This window comes from Protomyctophum parallelum (assembly GCF_964188405.1).
Source record: "Protomyctophum parallelum genome assembly, chromosome: 14".
NCBI classification, from domain to species: domain Eukaryota; kingdom Metazoa; phylum Chordata; class Actinopteri; order Myctophiformes; family Myctophidae; genus Protomyctophum; species Protomyctophum parallelum.
This window is the reverse complement of record NC_139709.1, coordinates 27,771,500-27,790,714: the sequence shown is the minus strand read 5'-3', so window position 1 is coordinate 27,790,714 and position 19,215 is coordinate 27,771,500. Positions and strand designations below refer to the sequence as shown.

Genomic DNA, 19,215 nt, shown 5'->3' with positions numbered 1-19,215 from the left:
ATTCAAATCTGCCATCTTTGAACTTCCAGTCCTGAAAAGAAACCGGAAACTACTGCTATTGCCTGCAACCGCCTTCACTTGGTAGAACCAGTAACATACCCACATTATGTCTGAGTCATAATGATCAAGATGTATTCACTGGCTATGTTTATATGGAGAGTCCCCTTTCCATTCAGAATAAAAGTTCAATCCTATTAAAGTTGTCATGTAAACACGACTACGTTTTATTTTATTTCTAATTCTATTCAGATTTTTTATGGGCCCTTGCAGGCAACCTTTCTATTTTGACACTGCTTTGGCCTTATTCTGGGAGATCTTGATCACAATGTGACTTTCTGGTTAACTACAGTATATATAATACACGTCTCATTAAGACCTGAGTCCTTCTAAATCAGTGGTTCTCAACCAGTGGTTCATGGACCACCAGTGGTCCTTGAGGGGGTTCCAGGTGGTCAGTTAAACGTAAATGATGGGAGAGTTTGTAACCAAATGGACCCTTATAGAACTTTAACTCTTGAGAGCGTAACATACCCTTATTCTTGGGTCATTTTGGTTTAATTTATTGTTAAACATCTTCATTACTTAATTTGCAAGAAGTCTACACAACTAGAGAATGTAGAAGAATTGTTATTTTGATCAATGTTTGCCTGTTATCTCTCCTATGGTAGGCGACGTACCACATCAACGTTTTTGGTCTGAGAGGCTAAATGTCATAAAATGGTGGTCCGTGGCTTAAATGCAGAATAAATAATGGACCTTGAAATGAAAACTCCCTGAGACTGACACTAGTATACTGGTGCTCTTTAAAATCCTCCGGTAGCCACGCCCCTCCCCCCTCCATACACACCTGATGCAAACAAACACGAGCTCCTTGTGTTTGGTAGTAAAAAGAGTGAAATAAATAACAATGTATGTTACACCTCATGGAAGTTGAGTGGAGTAGTCTGGGTTGTTAGGAAGTGAAAGCTGCTCCGTCACAAGTGTGTGTCAGTTTGAAAGAGAAGTTAATTTCATAACAAACTGCTTGGGCGATTTGTTTTTATTCTGCAGGTGAGTTGGCTACCTATGCTATGCATTAACATGTGCGTGTGCGCGTGTGTGAGTGAGAGGGAGGGAGGGTGAAGGTGAATGAACAAACATAGGTGCTGTGTGCATGGATCCTACGATTCCTACAGTAGGCTATATACATTTATAAAATCAATATAGTCTACAGACAATGTTTTGTTTGGGGTCTCACTCACAGCACCAAATTCTTGTATGAAACTTCATTCTTAACTGATGGTTTGATTGAAAGTGATATTGAACCAAGTGTTACAACCTGAATTTCACATCTAGATTTCTATCTCTCAAATTATTTTCAAGGCATACCCTAGTCCAGGCCAGGGCATGTCCAAAGTCCACCCAGCTTCCTTCCTAACATGTATTATCCAGTGGGGTAGTGGGGCACCATCCCTGTGACAGGACAGGGTACAGTAGGCCTACAGTGTACAGTAGTGGCTCTTGGTTAGCTCACTTTTTGAGTGGTACAACCACTCCTATAGACAGCTATGTGGGTCCCTGGGTCTGTCCCTGGCTGGCTGGTCTTTTGCTTGGTTTTCACAACCACTGTTGCACAGCCTATAACACACACACACACACACACACACACACACACACACACACACACACACACACACACACACACACACACACACACACACACACACACACAGTATATATGATGATTTCGGGTGTGACAGTACAGTACAGTATAGGGACACCCTGGTGATCCCCACACGGTAACTGTAATTTCTCAACCATTTCGGACACGGGGTGGCTCACTGGAACCGGGCCGGCCCCCTGGCCGCGTTCTTGGGGGTCTGGATGTTCCGGGGACCCCCACACGGTAACTCTGTCATTTCACGACCGTTTCGGACGCGGGGCGGCTCGCCTGGAATCGGGCCGGCACCCTGGCCGCGTTCCTCTGGGTCTGGAACTTCCGGGGACCCCCCGGAGACCCCCACACAGAGTTGCACCACTCATTTCACACAGGTGTGATTTTTCTTTCTACCTTACTTACTTATACTCAAAGCTGATGGTGTCTCTCTCAACCTGCTCCACAGGTACATGAACCAGAGTGATGACCCAGCCCAGAGTAGACCCCCAAGCCCCTCAGCTTCTTCTCAGCCCTGAGTCCATTCTCCAGTGACATGCTGTGAATGCCGGACCCTAGAGCCTGCCCTAAATCCCTGACCACTGCACTACACCAGAATGTGCAGTACTAAACATCCAAGGCTGAGTGAGAAGACGGCAGCCAGGAGAATGAGGCTGGTCCGTGCCATTGATACTGGGAGGAAAGTACTGGCCAGCTGGGGCAGATGTATGGAGGATGGAGACACCGCTGGAGGGCTCATCATGAACTAGAGAGAGAGCAGTCAAGTAGAAGACGGCTCAAGGTAGGAACTTTGTTTTTTGGTTATTTTTCTTCTTTTGCGGTTTGTGTTGTATGCTGTGTGTGTAGGCCTACTGTGTATATAACGGTGTGAATCAAGCTGTCATTTTGGGACCCAATGACTGGGTGGCAATGAAACATGTTACAGTGAGGACAATGGGTGGAGCCTGCCTTTATACCACCAAGCTGGAGGGGGTGGTCAAGGCTCCCATTGGTCCCAAACCCAGTCAATCATTTGCCTGTGAGTGTATAATGTAATGCTTCTGTGATTATGACGAAGTCAGAATCTCCTAAAGCCAGTTTCCTTGGGAGTCTAAATTATAATAAACTGTTTGTGGCTCTGGAATTGAATGCTGATGGGAATGTTGTGTTGTATCTGCCGTTGATGGTATGCTAGTTGTAACAGGGAGTGTATGTGGCTCTTGATCACTTCAATCCTATGAGTGAATTTGCTTTCGGTTCGAGGCTCGAGCTAGAGGTTTCGGGCTTTGACATAACAGCCAACATTTCCAAATGTTCATTTTCAATTGAAGACTGATAAACAGTAGGTTATGTCACGTGTGTTGTGTTGTGGTTGCTGAGGTTCGGTGTGAGTTATATAACTCACAGTGACAGGGTGGCTGTTGGTTCATGACTGGCATGGTGGCAAAGAATGTCTATGTAGGCCTATTCTTCTTTCTTTCTTTCTCACGTTCTTTCTTTCTCACTTTCTTTCTTTCTTTCTTTCTTTCTTTCTTTCTTTCTTTCTTTCTTTCTTTCTTTCTTTCTTTCTTTCTTTCTTTCTTTCTTTCTTTCTTTGTCCCGTTTGGTCCAGGGAAAAATACTTTCAAAAATAGTTGATGCATTCAAATGTGGCTGTATCCAACAAAAATGTTGTGCCTTTGAAAACTATAGATTTTTAATCTATTTTAAAAGGAAGAAACCCCCACCACTATTGTGCCGGTAGGTCTATGATGGACTCACCCGACAATGATGGACCCACCCGACACAATAGTGGTTGTGCCGAGGTTTCTCTAGTCAGTATGGTCAAAATCAGTTGAAAACCCCTGTTCTAAATCAACACTTTCAAGAGTTTTCATGAGCTTGCATATCTGCTATTTTTGAATAGTCAAAATTCAAATAGCAAAAAATGTAAATGCCACGGATGCTTTCCCGGTTTGAATGGGTTCATGGCCCATGTGTCACTTGTACAAGAGATCTTTGATCCAAATGTGACTTCCTGGTTAAATAAGGTTATAAGGTCATACTATACCATAACCTATTCTTATGTAAATAAATAAATAAAACATCAATTTGCATTTTATAGATAGGTAAAATGGATACACAATATCTATCTTGGCTGAAGGCAAAATAGTAGTAATTTCATTTCTAGCCCTGTAGCCACGAACCTGGCCTCATTTCCATTTATCTGTTCTCGCCTGTTGAAACTAAAGCATCCGTTTGGTCGGTTTCACTTTATATCCACTGGATTGGCTTTTAGAGTGAGATTGCGGAAAACATCAATTTATTAAAAATGGGTTTGTATTCTTTGATTTAGGTTGAAAGAAGATGCATGTTAAAGCGAACTGTGCCTCACATAGTTTCAAAGAGATTGTGAAATGCATGCAATGTGAAATTATCCCCCAACTGAGAAAATGGATTTGTTTTTAAGAAAATAATCTAACAAGCCAAGAGAGAGACACAGTGGTATAATTTCAGAAATTCTGCACCGGTAATTTGATGTGCTGCCACGCACGCACCCCTTTATGCACACACAGTGTACACGATGCACACATATGTGCACACTCATACACATCCACACGCACAGTCAAAGTTTTATAGTGCTTAGTTTTGATTCAGCTCTTCATTAGCCACAGGGCCCAACTCCGGTTAGCTCCAGTATTAGGCTCAATTAGAACAAGATCCAATTAGAGGGCTGCTTTCCCCTGGGGCAAGGAGAGGCAGGAAATGGAGACTGAGAAATGTATAAGTCGACAACATGCGGACATAGCCAACGTAAACAAACTTACTTTGTTGATCTCTCTGCTGTTGCTACGCAGGAGTCCTCTGGGAGTTGAAGCCCTGCTAGTCTAAGCTATGAGATAAAACAAAATAGGAAAAAAATAAAAAGCCCTGCAGCAAAACATGAACTCTGTGAACACAAGGGCTCCGACACCATGAAGGGAACGTCTGGGCCCAGAAAATGAAAAGCCCACAGGCGTTTTCCATTTACAGCTAAAAATCCAGCACTAGCTCCTAGCCAGGGTTAGTATCAGACTCTCAAAATGAACACTTACACTACGGGGGGAACAAATGAGTAGCTCTCTATTGTCGCTCTATTAAATCTATCAGTTAATAGACACATACCTTATACTGACAGAAATCAATAATGTTCTATAATCCAAAGGAAATAGTGGAGGGGGAATGAGGGACAAATGAAGAAAGAAAGAAAGAAAGAAAGGAAACCATATTTAGCTGTAATGGTGTGATTGTGTGGTGCATGGTCCTCCCATCCTAACGTCCGTGTGGTTAGAGGTGGCGATGGCCGCCATGTTGAGTGAGCTGTTTGGGCTTGCCCTTGCCTCAGGCCTCCAGTGTTCCTCCCCCAGGCAGTGCATGAGGGAAATGGTGTGTGGTGCGAGGGTAAACCTTGACCTGACTGCCAGGAGGCTGCACACAGAATGAAATGAGCACAAACAAAGCAGGGGTGGGGTGGGCTGGGGGTGGGACTGGCAGACAGCAATGGAGGTGGTATGGCTTCTCCAGCATCACCTAAAGCCTGATTTTATACCTCATCATATGGTGGTGTTGTGCGCCAACAATAGCCGATCTACAAGCTCACGCTGAGTCGTGCATGTGGCATGTTGTGAGCTTGCAGATCTGTTATTTTTGACGAGCGGCAACGAACGGCGGAGCATAAATTTAGCATAACCCCTTTGTTTTGTTCTGATCTGACAGGCAGAATACACATCTCATATCTGTGCCAGGGCATGCATCTCACTGTGGTTGGGAGGGCTCAGGTGTTGTGGGCGGCATCTCTGTGCATAGTGACCGAGAGATTTGCTCCTGGAGGTGGAATGTGGAAATGTTGCGTTTTCCCTTCATGCTTTGCCAAGCCCTGTTTAAGGAAGAGATGGAAATCCCATTACACTGTATGTCATATGTTGAACTTGGCCCCCTGATCTCTGCAGAATTGATTTCAGATCTTAATGAACAGCAAACAGTGGTGGAAAGTAACTAAGTATATTTACTTAATTACTTACTTAAGTTCATGTTTTGAAGTACTTTTACTTTACTTGCTATCGAATACTGCATACTTCTACTCCACTACATCTCAGAGGCAATTATTGTACAATGTATGTACTGGACAAAATATAACATTTTATACTTTTGGGATATCCAAAAATAGCTGATCTGAGTATGATCTACAAGTCAAGCTCATAAAGTTTCACAATGTGAAGCAGTGTGACTGTGAGCTTGTAGATCAGTCTAGACCTTTTGTACTTTTACTTGAGTCAAATGTTGAATGCAGGACTTTTTAGCACAATATTTGCCAATCCCGTGCTTTCTCGGGTTTAAACCTTGAATCCTCCTTTGCCAACCTGAGAAATCTTGTGTTTCTTTAATGTGATTTAATCCAGAATTAATGGTATTTCATTTACCGTCTGTTAGCTATTTTTAGCATCCATCGCTAGCCTCCGGCAGCTCCCATGGTGTGACGTCATCGAATATCCAAAATCTCCATGCACGCGCACGTGATCTAAAGCATTTATAGGGCTCAGATTGAGCTAATGGACGATGTTTAGAGCTTAATAAATCTTTAATCTGACCTCGCGAGTACTCAACCATTGTTTACACTGAGAAAGACGGCACAGACTGAAGCTATGACTCATCACACAAACACTTCCGGTTCAACGAACTAAATTGTAAATTGTAACGAAAGAGTTCACATGCAGATGTCAAAGTTTTGTAGTTTTCTTCAGAATTCTGGCAACACCACCGAGTTTAGCCACGTAATGTAATCGATTAAAATAAAATGTAAGAGGAATTATTAGCTAATAGGTCAGTGATCAGTGGGATGAGTATTGGTCCTGATGCTGTGTAAGGCAAGCTATCTATGCTGGAAATAAGCAGTTAACAATACACATTTTTTTTTATTCCTGGTTCAATTCAATTGATTTCCAGCCAATTAAACTCCAGTCAACTGGACTCCACACAGTGTATTCACCCCTAACAGAAATACAGAATCGATGATGGCATAAGAAAGCAATTCCGTTGTCTCACAATGAGATGTACGTAAAGGAGATAATTGACGAATGACAGATGATTCCCCCAGATGTTTGTACGTCATCTCACGCCACTCACCTGTAAAAAGGAAATAATAATAAATAAATAAAAATAAAGCCCAGTCTAATCCATTACATACTTTGGAGACGACTCGTAAATGGAATAATTAGCACAGCATGCTCTCCACTCGGCTGGAAGTCTCTCTCGATAATGAACAAAAGGAAGGAAATTAGCTTTTGTCTCATAAAGTCACAACTTCAAACATCCCCGCCATTGCATTAATACAGCCACAGCCTGCAGCAGCATGAGGAGAATAAAGCAAGCTCTCTCTCAGGCCTCATTCCATTCAAGGTCTTTCTCAGGACAAACACTGAGCGTTGCTCTCACGGACCACATGCACAAACCAGACCAGATAAGTGATTGACATTGACCGAGAGAGAAAAAATTGCAATTTGCAAATAAACACAAGCCAACTCGAGTGAAAGCTGTCCAGGGTTTCTCCATAGATGGTTTTCTATAGTTGTCTCCACCAGGCCGAAGGCATGTGGGGAGAGTATGTTTTGCACTCCGTCCGTCCGTGTGTCCGTCCGTGTGTCCGTGTGTCCGTGTGTCCGTGTGTCCGTGTGTCCGTGAACAGCTAATCTCGGCCACCGTTAACCCGGTCGATGCCATATTTTGCACACACACTCCCTGGATGCCAACGATGAACCTCTGCCCCAAACTTTCCAGAACGGCCTGTTATAGCGCCACCAGGAGGCCGCTTTGTGCAAAACAAGTTTTTGCACAGTACACCTACAGATTTTGTCCAAACATCACGCAAATTGGTACACAGTCTCTCTAGAGCCATTCAACGAAACGGGTCTTTCAGATTTATCAGACTCCATCCTGATTGGTTAAGATTGGCTTCCAAAGTTCACAGGAGTGCTCAGTTTCAAACAAAATGCTGCAAATCATGAACACATCGCGTGATTCCCGTGAAATTGTGCACCCACATTCCCACTAGGCCCAGGACAAAATGCCACATGAACAATTTCAACTCAGCCTCAAGGTGGCGCTATAACTGGCCGAAAAGTGTTTTTACCTCTAACTGCACGGATCTGTGGATAACCTGGTGGAGACCTGTGCCCGGAAGGGCACTTTTTCTAGTTTTTTCTAAAATCTAAAGAAAAATATGGTTTACATTAGCAGAACTCCTTTTCCAGGTGTGATACCATTACCCATCCTCCATACAGCTGGATTTACTCTTAATCACATCAGGTCGACAGACTGGCCCGGGGGGTTCCCAGCTGTAGCCCAGACTGGGAGACCCGGCCGTCTGCCCTAACCACGGTTCCTGGCAACTGCCCTTTGGAGCCTTGGGAACAGTAATGTTAAGCCATATTTATTGCGAGTTGTTATACAAGTTGTGGGCTTGTAGATCAGCTATTTTCAGTGACATCAATGATATCAGCGGAACTTCCGACACTGGGTAGTTTTAGGTCTTTTTAACATACAACAATGCAGCTGTACGAGGATGGGTGACCCAGCACCAGATCAGTATAATATCAAATGTATGCTCTATCATAGTACCGTACGAAGGTGTCACAAGCCCAATATATACAACCTCAAAATGGGTCTCATCTGCAATACGCTCAGATTGCTCTCAGTATACTCCAAGTGTCTTGTATCCGGTCTGTGTCCTCATATTGTGTATCCCAGATGTGTTTCAAATATGAAAATCTTAGGGAAAATGTTTGTTTTGGAAGTAATGAGTACACAGACCGGATATAAGACACTTGGCGTATACTGTGAGAGTTGTGTTGGAGTTTATGAATTCCTCATTCACTAAGGAAGAAACAAATAAATCTCCATTATTTCCAAGGCTTCGCGGGGTGCAGTAATTGTCAAACGGTCATTGTGGGGGTGAGGTATTCCTTTTAAGAAGTTCTTATGGCACTGTGATTAACAAAAAATGTTCTCATTCAGAAAACCACGGCATTGAATCAGAATCATACAAAGTGCCTTAAATAACAATACTTAAATCATAATCATTATTCTCCTCCTATTTATCATCATCATTATGTCGTCAACTCATCATCATTATCATCATCATCAATCATCATTATCAATGAGTAATGGCACAATCAACTAACAACGAACCAGCCAAGGCGGCACACAGTAAAATCTTCAGTGTTGAATTAAATCAATTTGTAACTCCGAGAGTGTACAAAAAATATAACCAAATGAACCCTTGCGGGTCCATTTGGTTACATTTGTACACTCTCCGAGCCAAATGAACACTACTCCGGATTTTGCCGTGCATTGGGCTGAGCGATTGTGTCCCTGCTTATGTATCTAGTCCTCTATCTATCTGCCAGGATCAGTTTGTTAGTGTGCTGGCAGGTTTCCTGTGCTGTCCTCTGGAGAGAGGTGGCTCTCAGCTGGAGAGAGGAGCCACAGGCGATGCACTGTCTCCATTGTGTGGAGGGACACTCTGAGGACACGGGAGACTTGGTGCAGGTGCATAGAGGCAGAGTGTGAGAGGGAGCTCACCTGAGGGAGGGAGGGGGGGGGGGGGGCTCTTTTTCCCAGCCCCTCACAAAACTATTTTGAGGGGTCTTTTTTTTTAGTGCAGACATTTCTTTGTCAGTGGCCAGTCTAGCTGGAGCCACACCTTTCTGGAGGACAGATCTGTGGAAATGATCCTTGTTTTTCAACCTTCTTTATTTTTAAATAGCCATTTTTATCGTGCGTCCTGGGATGTGCGTTGGCCTGTGGTGTAGTGTACCTTAGCAGCTGCTTCCTGGGAGAAGGTCCTCCCACACAGACAGGTCTGACTGAGGCAAGCCAATGACCTCACCGCAGACGCGGAGGTCTCCTGTGAAAGTGATCCTTTCACCAACTGTTTGTTTAAAAGCTGACAGGGTACAAGAGTCTCCGTGACAGCGCCTATTCATCTCAGAGTGTCAGACAGAGAGAACGAGAGAACGGAGGGAAGGAGAGAAGGAAGAGAGAGAAAGAAAGAAAGGGAGGGAGGGAGGGAGGGGGGTGAAGGGAGGTAACGAGGGAGGAGCTGAGGAAGAGATTTGTAACCCATAGTACAACAGTGTCGAGGCTGATCTACAAGCTCACGTGTTGTGCACTTGTGGGGGGGGGGGGGACACCTTACTATGGCAAAGAATATATCCTGTTTAAAGAAGAGATTGCAGTGCTTCTTTAACAATAGGATAGGCTTACCTTTAGCTTTGAAACATTAACACGCCATCTCCCAAATGCAATTTTCAGAAATGCGTCCAGCGAGCAGCTGATGTTTTCATCATTGTGGTTTTAATTATATGTCTCACTCAGCACTGCCTCCCCCTCCATTCGCCTAATTTAGATTGAGATCCTTCCAGGCTTGCCCCGTATCTTTCATTTCTCTCCTTCTCTGCATCCCATCAGCCCCTTTGTAGGAAAAAAAAGGGGGAAAAAAGAAAAACCCTTCATGTCTGTGACTTTCTTGCCCTCCAGCGCATGAAGCCCTCTTTTATTTTCATCATCGCAAGCACAATGGATTCATGCCATTCTAGCAACTTTATTCAGTATCAGCTCAAATTTACATACTACTTAACAAGTTTGTGCGTGACTGTTGATGCCTCTCTGATCAAAGCGCTTTTGGAAATCTTTCTCATCTGATTTATTTTTCCCTTCCTCCTCCATTCCAGATGCAGACATGCATCTTTTAACTGTGGGGCAAAGAAAGGTAACCTTAGTGCTGCACATGCCTAAATGTCATCCAACAAGGAGGGTTCATGTCCTGAGGATAAAGATAATGTAATCTAAGCAGTATACCGTGTGTGTGTGTGTGTGTGTGTGTGTGTGTGTGTGTGTGGGAGGGGGGGGGTGTTATCCTCAGTGTTTGTTGGAGGCTGTCTGTTCACTGCAGGCTTTGGGGGCGGAGAGACGGGGATGACAAAAGTCAAAGCAGTCATGTGTCATTTTTGGGTGCTGAAGGGCTGGGACCTGCCCTCGGGGCTGTCCTCTCTGTCAGACACACTCAGATATCTGTGCTGAACACACTCACTTGCTCTCTCTCTCTCTTTCTTTCTCACTCCCTCTTTTGCTGTCGCTCCTGCCGTCTCACGCACACTCAATGCCACACACACACACACACACACAGCATCTCTAACTCCAGGCAGTGAAACATTAAATGCAATAACAGAATAGCAACCATTTGTATACAAAGGAAGCAAATTTGAGACCACAACTGTCTGCTTTCGTGTAAACAGCCACAGCCTGTGATTCACTTCAAACAGTTCATTTTGACCACAGGTTTGGCAAAGGGGCGTATGACTGGAAGGTACAAGGTGACTGGTCTGGTTCCATTCAACCCACATTATCATGATGTGAGGGCATGTGTGGGAGTGGGGGGTAAGAGATTTCTGACATCAGCATCAGGTTTTATATCAAGATATCAGAGGCCACACTATGAACCAATGGCCCTTAAAATTCCCATCGGGGAGCGGAGGAGAGGGCTGCGCTGCGTGGAAACTGCCACGGCCGATTGTATAATAAACACAGTAGCCCACATTTGCTGTAATGCATTCATGACTATGCATGGTTACCAGAGCACACAACATGACTGAAAACATTAAATAACGGAGAAGGAAGGAAAAATGGATTCTGGAAATACAATGAAAAGAGGGTGTGGGTGGAAAGGGAGGAATCGTGGGAATGCAAGATTGCACCTCCCTCGGGCAATCAAATTATCCTATGGGCCGATGGTTCCTCCTTATGAGTCGGCTGACATTTTCCTGTAACCCCATCCTGTGTAATGCTATGTGATGTGTGTGACTGGCTTCTGCCACGGCCCCCAAGGGCCACAGAGCCTCAGGGTCATTTGTTACTCACCCCACAGCATCCCGAGGATTGTTTATTTTAGCTTTGTCTGCCCCCCCCCCCACTCTCGCTTTTTTTTAAATACATTTCCCTACTTCCATATTTTTTAGGTCTCCTGCTGTTCTATGCATCGTGGCCTAGTAGTATCCCCTTTCAATTAGAAGAGGATGCACTTGTATTCATCTGAGACAAAACCCCTGACAGGTGACTCCTTGAGGGGTAACAGAAAACCAGCCCTTTAGTCTCTTTACACAAACTGTTAGTATTCCACCTCCATTCAACAGACACAAAGGCAAAACGGCAACCAGTGCTGTTGGCTGTATCCATTACTCAAATGTGTGTGCGGCGCTGTGTGACAGCGATGACAATGATTGAGGAGGGTGTGTTCCAGGATCAATAGTCAAAGATCTACAGTACAAGGGCTGTGTGCGTGTGCGACAGACAGACATGGGGGAGACAGAGAGCAGATGTGCGATCTGAGATATTAGAAATGTATTGAAAATGTATCCCTGAGGGCACAAGTTATAGAGGATATGTAAGTCTACATATCAATGTCCATGCCTTACTTCACTTCTACATTGCCCAGTAGAGTTCTTCGCTGAGGCCAGCAGAATTTGCTATAACAAGAGATAATAGCGTGCATAACAGCCGACATGTGAAAACAGAGAAGGGACAGTGTCGGGAAGGCAGCCTTTTATGACCCAACACACTTTGACAGCTTGGACACTGCTTGAGGACACGAGCATTGTTGCTTTTTCATCTGACAATTTTGAGCAAAACAACTCTCCCTCGATGGATCCAATTGTTCTGATACCCTTTGAGGCTGTGTGTTAAAAACCAGGGACAAAAATACACGTCAGTAGCCAATAGATTGGGCTTGCAATAGCTAGAGGAGTCACAGTGCCTGTCTGTAGGACAAAAAGTAAGATGAAAGTGTAACCGATATGATGGGAGCACTGCTTTTATGCAACACTGCACCCTGCTGGTAGAAGCAAATAAACTACTATAATTCCAGCAGCACGAACTAATATAACCTTAGTTCCCCAGGGAAGTGAGTGCCAATACATTGGGGTTTTTTTGCCCTTGAAGCAATTATACTTGGACCTCAGGACATTCTGCAGACAAAATGTATCTCATGAGGCCTGCTTGGAAATATGGCCACAGGGTGGCACATTAGATTGACAAATGTAAATTATCAAAGTACAATCGGTCTTCTAGGACTTGGAAATCAACCATAAAACTATAATAGCATAATGGATGTCTTGAGATAAAGGGAAATCTGGGTATCAGTGTTATAGATTATAGAAAAACTGTTGGCCTAATGAATAAACATATTTTGTCCTTTTCCCTCAGTATCTTGGCGCTGTTAAATATAATGTCAAAACACATGTAGGCCCTACATGAAAGATTGAAAGGGAGAGAAAAATAGAAAGAAAATAATGAATGAACAAGGGGGGGGGGGGTTTAAGAGATAAAGAAAGATTGTAGGCTATTTTACTGCTAAAATCTGTAATACAGTGTTACAATGTCTGCTATTGGCCTGTGAGCTGTGTGTGTGTGTGTGTGTGTCTGTACACATACACAATGCACTCAGTCTACAGCCTGCAGCAGTGTGCATTCTTGCTCGGAGAGTACATGTCCGCAGGCTTCGTTCCTCCGTCGATGACCTCTGGTGGAGCCATTATTTTCTGCATTAATGACGAGCAGCAGCTAGCGATGAGAGAGAGATGGGCTTTATCCTGAGGCACAGAAGCTCTGATTATGGGCAACAACAACGCTGGCAAAAAGGAAAAAAGAAGAATGGAAAAAAGAAAACAATTCTTCCCACAAGCATTTCAAAACCACTAGAAGCAACAGCAGTAGTGTAGAATAAGCTGCTCTTGGTCTATTGACAAGATGGATCAGATAACCTCTGTGGCTGGCTGCAGAGGATTACCCAGAATGAACTTTGCAAAAGTTTTGAAGTATCTTTTTTTCTTTTCATCCTTTGTATAAAGCATCTCCATATTTCACTACCCAGAGCATTAAAAAAAGCAGCATCTCCAAAAGTAATCTGAAGAGAGTATTTGTACTGCGGTTAGTAACATAGATTAGGAGGAAAGGTACACATACAGATGCCTCATAATTTACTAGCCTTACAGGTTCATCATATACAATAAACCTAGCTCAACTTGTGTAATCACTCCGAGCATAACATTGAATCTGTACAACCCGCAAACAAGACAAATTGCAATTGCACCAGACGAGGCAGTCGTGGTACCCACTCAGGAAATCCTAGCTTGGGGAGATAACTCTAAATGAAGGACTTTACCATTCACCATTATGTCTTTGGTGAGAGTCAGGGGGACCCCCTGGGGCTCCTCAGCTCTGCACAACTTTTCAAAGGGCTTCAGATTAAAGTCACTGAAGTTTCCCACTGGGGTCTGAGGCCAGGATCCCATTAAGCAGCCCTACCCCACCGCCGGCCATAATTGTGTCTTTGAGAATTCAGAGCAGTGGATGCTTGATAAGCGAATTTAGGCTGAAATAAAAGGAGGGAGAGAGGCAAAAAGAAAAAGGCGTCTCATTGGACCACCATTAAGACACTTCCCTCGCTCATCACTAATTCGTTTTAAATGACTGAGGGAAAAGGTGAGCACTTCATAAAGCACTATAGTACTTTTTCTTCTGCATTTTCAGGCGTATGCCACAGAATGCTGATAAATGAAAACATTGCACTTTATGGACACTCCACACCACACTGCCTCCGGTGGAGTGTAAAACTAGTTATCTCTACATCGCACTGGTTCACGTGGTAGTATAATCAATAAAGGAAGCCATTAAATAAAAGCTACTCTGCTTTTGCCGTTTTTAAATCTCTCTCCCCCGTTTCCAATTTGAAGGAACTGGTCGGTGTGACCACTAATGACAATACATTCTTACAGGGTTAGCTTCACATCCAAGTATGACATTAAAGCCAATCACTGCCAAAAAAATAATAATCAGTAATTATATTCAACATTATCAAAGCATCAAACATGACATAAATGAAATAGAGATTGTTACAAACAAGTGGACTTTAATTCAGCCATTATTCAGAATGTTACAATAACCAGTTTATTTTGTGTGTTGATGTAAAGGGAGATAAGAAAGGATGCAGCAACTTTAAACTAAATACAGTAGCATGTCATCTCTGGACATACGTTATCAAACCTATGCTGTTCTCCTCACCCAACATCAGGTGGAAATGATGGAATAAGTTTGCTACTGATGATCGATCACTCATCCAAAATGCATCCAAAGGTTGGGAGGTACGGTAAACCAATAGATCTAAAGTCTCAAATGAAAGTGGTGACTGTAAACCCTCAAACATTCAAAAACGTTTGCAACCAAAATAACATGTCTTCCAAGTGCAACAAAGAGAAAAGTGTTAACATTTACTGATTTAACTGGACTTCTTCTGTTTCTTCTTTTCTGCCTCCTCTTCCTTTTCTTTCTCAATTTCAGCCACAAGGGTCTCAATTTCTTTAGACTCCAATATCTGAAAAGAAAAGAAAATAAAGATTAGCCTGTGCATAATAATGCATGCAAGTCAGTTATCACCAGAAAATAGTTGTTTCAGAACCAGCCAGGTGATAATGGTAGATCACTTCTTGATATTTCTGATTTGCACAGACACCTGAGGCATCAAACACAGCCTGCAGTAGATGACTGTTATAAACAAATGGGATAGTGAAAAGTGATATTACTGTACCTTCAGTGGCTGGTTTCGTCTGATAACGGCAAGTTCAATATTTTTCCCTCCCGACTGCACCACCTATGAAAAAAAGGTTTATTTAACAAAAAGCAACAAACCAGCACTTATGTATCCAAGAGGGCTTTCCCCCACAGCCTGCAGATAGAAATAATATATCTCACAATTACATTTATGAGATAGTTTGGTAAATGCTAGTATGCTTGAAGATTTTGAAGATAGCTTAGGTAGATTTATTCTTTAACCCAGCCTGTCGATGTGTGTATTCTACGTCCACTCTAAAACCATATCTTATTCATTAAGTTTGTATGTGTTGCTAGTGCTACTGTGTTTTGATATCTTGCCAGTGGAGGGTGGCGTTTAACAAAGTTCCTTCTAGTGGACACTTCATTGACTTAAAGACATGAGTCAGTTTCGTTTGCAAAGGATCAATACTTGCCAACTATTACATCTCAATCATAAATAGCCACTATGCATTTTATTAACTGCTCATGTATTTCTAAATCTAACACATACATTTGATGTAGTTTTGTCCCAGTTATTGTTAACTTACGTAGGTCTACAAATTCTATATGTTCTAATTTCTTACTTGTTTGAGTTGCTGGAAATGTTGCCGTTGCGTTTATTTTCCTCTCCATTAGACAGTCATTGCATGGCAATATTGGTCAAACTAATAAAATAGATATGCTAGTATAACAATATTTTAAACAATGTGCCCTTGCATGTCCCTTCAAAGAGTTGTGTTTATGTGTTGCAGAAAAGTCCTAAATTAGATCTCACCTCAAGCAAAGCCTTGATGGCCAGCTTGATTGTCTCGTTGTCTCCAGCAATGGCGTCATCTGTGTAATTCTTCTCCAGGAACTCTCTCACTGTCTTTGCGCTGCGGCCAATTGCATTAGCCTGAAAACAGTTTACTTTAGACCATGTGTGTGAGCCATAGCAAAGTTCTGTTCTACACAATAATTAACTTTCTTATGTTGATTGGACCAAATTAATTGATTATAGTATAGCAACCCGGCGTGGGCGAGGTTTCCGGCAAGCGGCGGGTTATTAGAAATAAATACAAGGAGTAAGTAATAAATCCTTTCTAACAAAGCTCTTGTCACACTCTGTGTGTTGTCTTAGGTCACCTGTATAAGCATAATAAAAATTATATATATATATATATATATATCAACCCGATCTCACCCAAACACGGTGAAATAACACGGATTGAATTCCGTACAGACATTACTAGTAAGTCCAAAAGTCTGTACAAAGGCGTACATACAGTAAGTATTACACTAAACTTCCCTTATAGACTGCGACGGAGGGGCACCATCTCAAGTGAACTTGAGCAACAAGAGCCACCAGCGATTGAGCGTGTTGCCGTGCCGTACATTGCAATGTTCGATTGAGCAGACTCAGCCCTGTCGGAGTTGTAACCCGATAGGCACAGAATTGTAAATAATGCTGTGAGGCGCGCATTTACCCCAACTGAGATAATGGGGTGAAAGACATGCCTCCGTCGGTCAAAACAGTAACAGTGTAATATGTACAGATTTGGGGCTTTTCTAGTAGTGTATGTACGGAATTGCCAATCTGTGTTATTTCACCGTGTTTGGGAAAGACCAGGCTCAGTATAGAAATAGTTGTATAAATAGTGGGTACATAAATCATGGAGTACAGAATCACTGACCTTCCAGGCATGGTAGGTTCCTGAGGGGTCCGTCTGGTACAGCCTGGGAGTCCCATCATAGTCAAACCCAACAATTAAAGCAGAGATGCCAAATGGCCTGCGCCCATTGCTCTGAGTGTAGCGCTATAAAACAAGAACAGGCGTGTCAGAATTATTTTCAGTTATTCCTAAAATTAAGGAAAAGCAGGTAGGTAGTACTCCCTTCAATCTTGAGACTGTTCAAATGTAACTTTGCAACTTAACCTCATTCAATTCTCCTTTACTTTCTGCTATCACCTCTATATTATACTTTTACCTGTGTTTTTATCGTGTTATTTGTATGTGCTCATTTCATAAAGAATTTTGGACAGTAAGCTGACAGGAAATGGGGGGAGAGACACGCAGCAAAGGTCGTCGGGATCGGGAGTCGAACCCTCGACACGCTGCCAGACTGGATTAGCAGCCTAGGTGCCCGGACCACTAGGCTTACCCCTGAATTACCCCTTTATGTGAAAATGTGTAATTTAAATTAAGATTGAGTGATTGATAAACCAGCCAAATCACAGAGAAGGTGAATTTGGGTGCATCATAACATAAGTACCTGTTTCAGTGTAGCAATGTAGCGTGTTATGTATTCCACTGTGACCGGATCTTCAACAGTTAGTCTGTGGCTCTGGCATTCAACACGAGCTCTGTTGATCACGATGCGGGCATCCGCAGTGAGACCTGCCAAAGATCGGGATTTGTGAAATGGTTATTTATCAGATTGCATATAGAAGAAATATGTGACGACTTAGTTTAGAAACACAATTCCATGTGTCTACAAGATTAGAGAACGCACAATTAATATGTAATATCAGTTGTCGTCGGCTGTAGTACCTGCAAATGCCATGCAGACATGCTCATCCAGGGCGCATATCTTGCGTACGGTTCTCTCCTCCTGCAATTTTGCCACCGATTTCTTCTCAACGCCAAGGACAACAATGTCTTTACCTCGGATTCCCACCTGTAAACATTAGGAAGCCTATTAAGTTATATGTACAAAACCATGTAAAGGTTACAAGTCCTGGGGCTGACAACTTAAAGCCCTAACCACACCAAAGGGTCGAGACGGTTTTAGCGTTGTCCCAGCGGTGTGATGTCCTGTAGCACTTTGACCCACGTCGTCCCAAGTGATTCAATGCATGGAATTCAATGGACCACACACCACACCAAAGGGTCACCATGCAACTCCTTGCAACCTGGTGTTGTGATTTGGCCTTAGAGTGTGATGTATTTGGTCATGGGGTAGTAGCGGAACCACCAAGTGGAAAATACCATGAAATTCGTAAACCAGCTCGTCAAAATTTGAATCAGACACTGCTTACTAGTCAAGTAAGTTTGCAAAGCAGTGCACATTGTGAGGAATTTGAGTTAGGTTGTTTTGTTTTAGTGCACGCGCGCACACACGCGCGCACACACACACACAAAATAATAAGCATGGAAACATACATTAAAGTAATAAATACTAGTTGAAGTGGTAGATTATATATGTGTTGAGTATTTACAGCATCAGAGTCCTAGACTCAGGGTGATCTCCCAGCATTGCATATTTGCATTACAGACCGTGACTGTATCACACAATCTGCATTAGACACTACTACCACCTCACCACCAATGGTTACTCTCACAAAGAGGGCAAGCAAATCAACAACACACTCTTATATAATCGCTACTCGCTGTGTAGCACACTAGCACTTCCAAGTTCAACCCTGTTTGCTGAATCAGAAACTCTCAGGAGTGACACAGCGACAATGCTCGCCTAGCAGTAGCTAGCCGCTAGTTAGCTGACTCGTTAGCTAATCAGTTTAGCCTTCTATGTAGTTTGCGTTTTTACACTTACCGCCGTGGAGCCTTTCTTCACGGCTTCTTGTGCGTATTCTACCTGGAACAGATGGCCGTCAGGAGAAAACACAGTGATGGCTCTGTCGTATCTGGCTGCCATTATTGTGCTGCAGTTACAAGAAGAGAAGGAAAAGAAGCAGATGAATCAGCTAACCAACAACCCGCTCTAGCTTCTGCTGCCGTGCTCTGCTCTCTGATGATCAGCGCATGCGCGTCACCTCTGAACTCTACAATAATGATGCAAAGGATTTGTCAGTGACGTCATAACGAGTCGACTTGATAAATGCGTTGATAAATTATAACGGATTGATTGATTGCAAATGTTATTAACAGATTGCAGAATGGGTACAGTTAACTGTAGGCATGCTTTCCATTCTTTCACATTAC

General features: G+C 43.0%; 1 protein-coding gene across 1 annotated transcript; it reads right to left on the bottom strand.

Moving 5' to 3' along the window:
• Positions 1–14,592: 14,592 nt before the first annotated feature.
• psma8 (proteasome 20S subunit alpha 8) lies at positions 14,593–19,036 on the bottom strand. Its single transcript, XM_083781533.1, has 7 exons — positions 18,827–19,036; positions 17,824–17,950; positions 17,546–17,670; positions 16,966–17,088; positions 16,068–16,187; positions 15,288–15,350; positions 14,593–15,074 (listed from the first exon to the last, which is right to left on the bottom strand). The coding sequence occupies exons 1-7, from the start codon at positions 18,926–18,928 to the stop codon at positions 14,979–14,981; spliced, it is 756 nt and encodes a 251-aa protein (XP_083637659.1). The 5' UTR covers positions 18,929–19,036; the 3' UTR covers positions 14,593–14,978.
• Between the last annotated feature and the right edge of the window lie 179 nt (positions 19,037–19,215).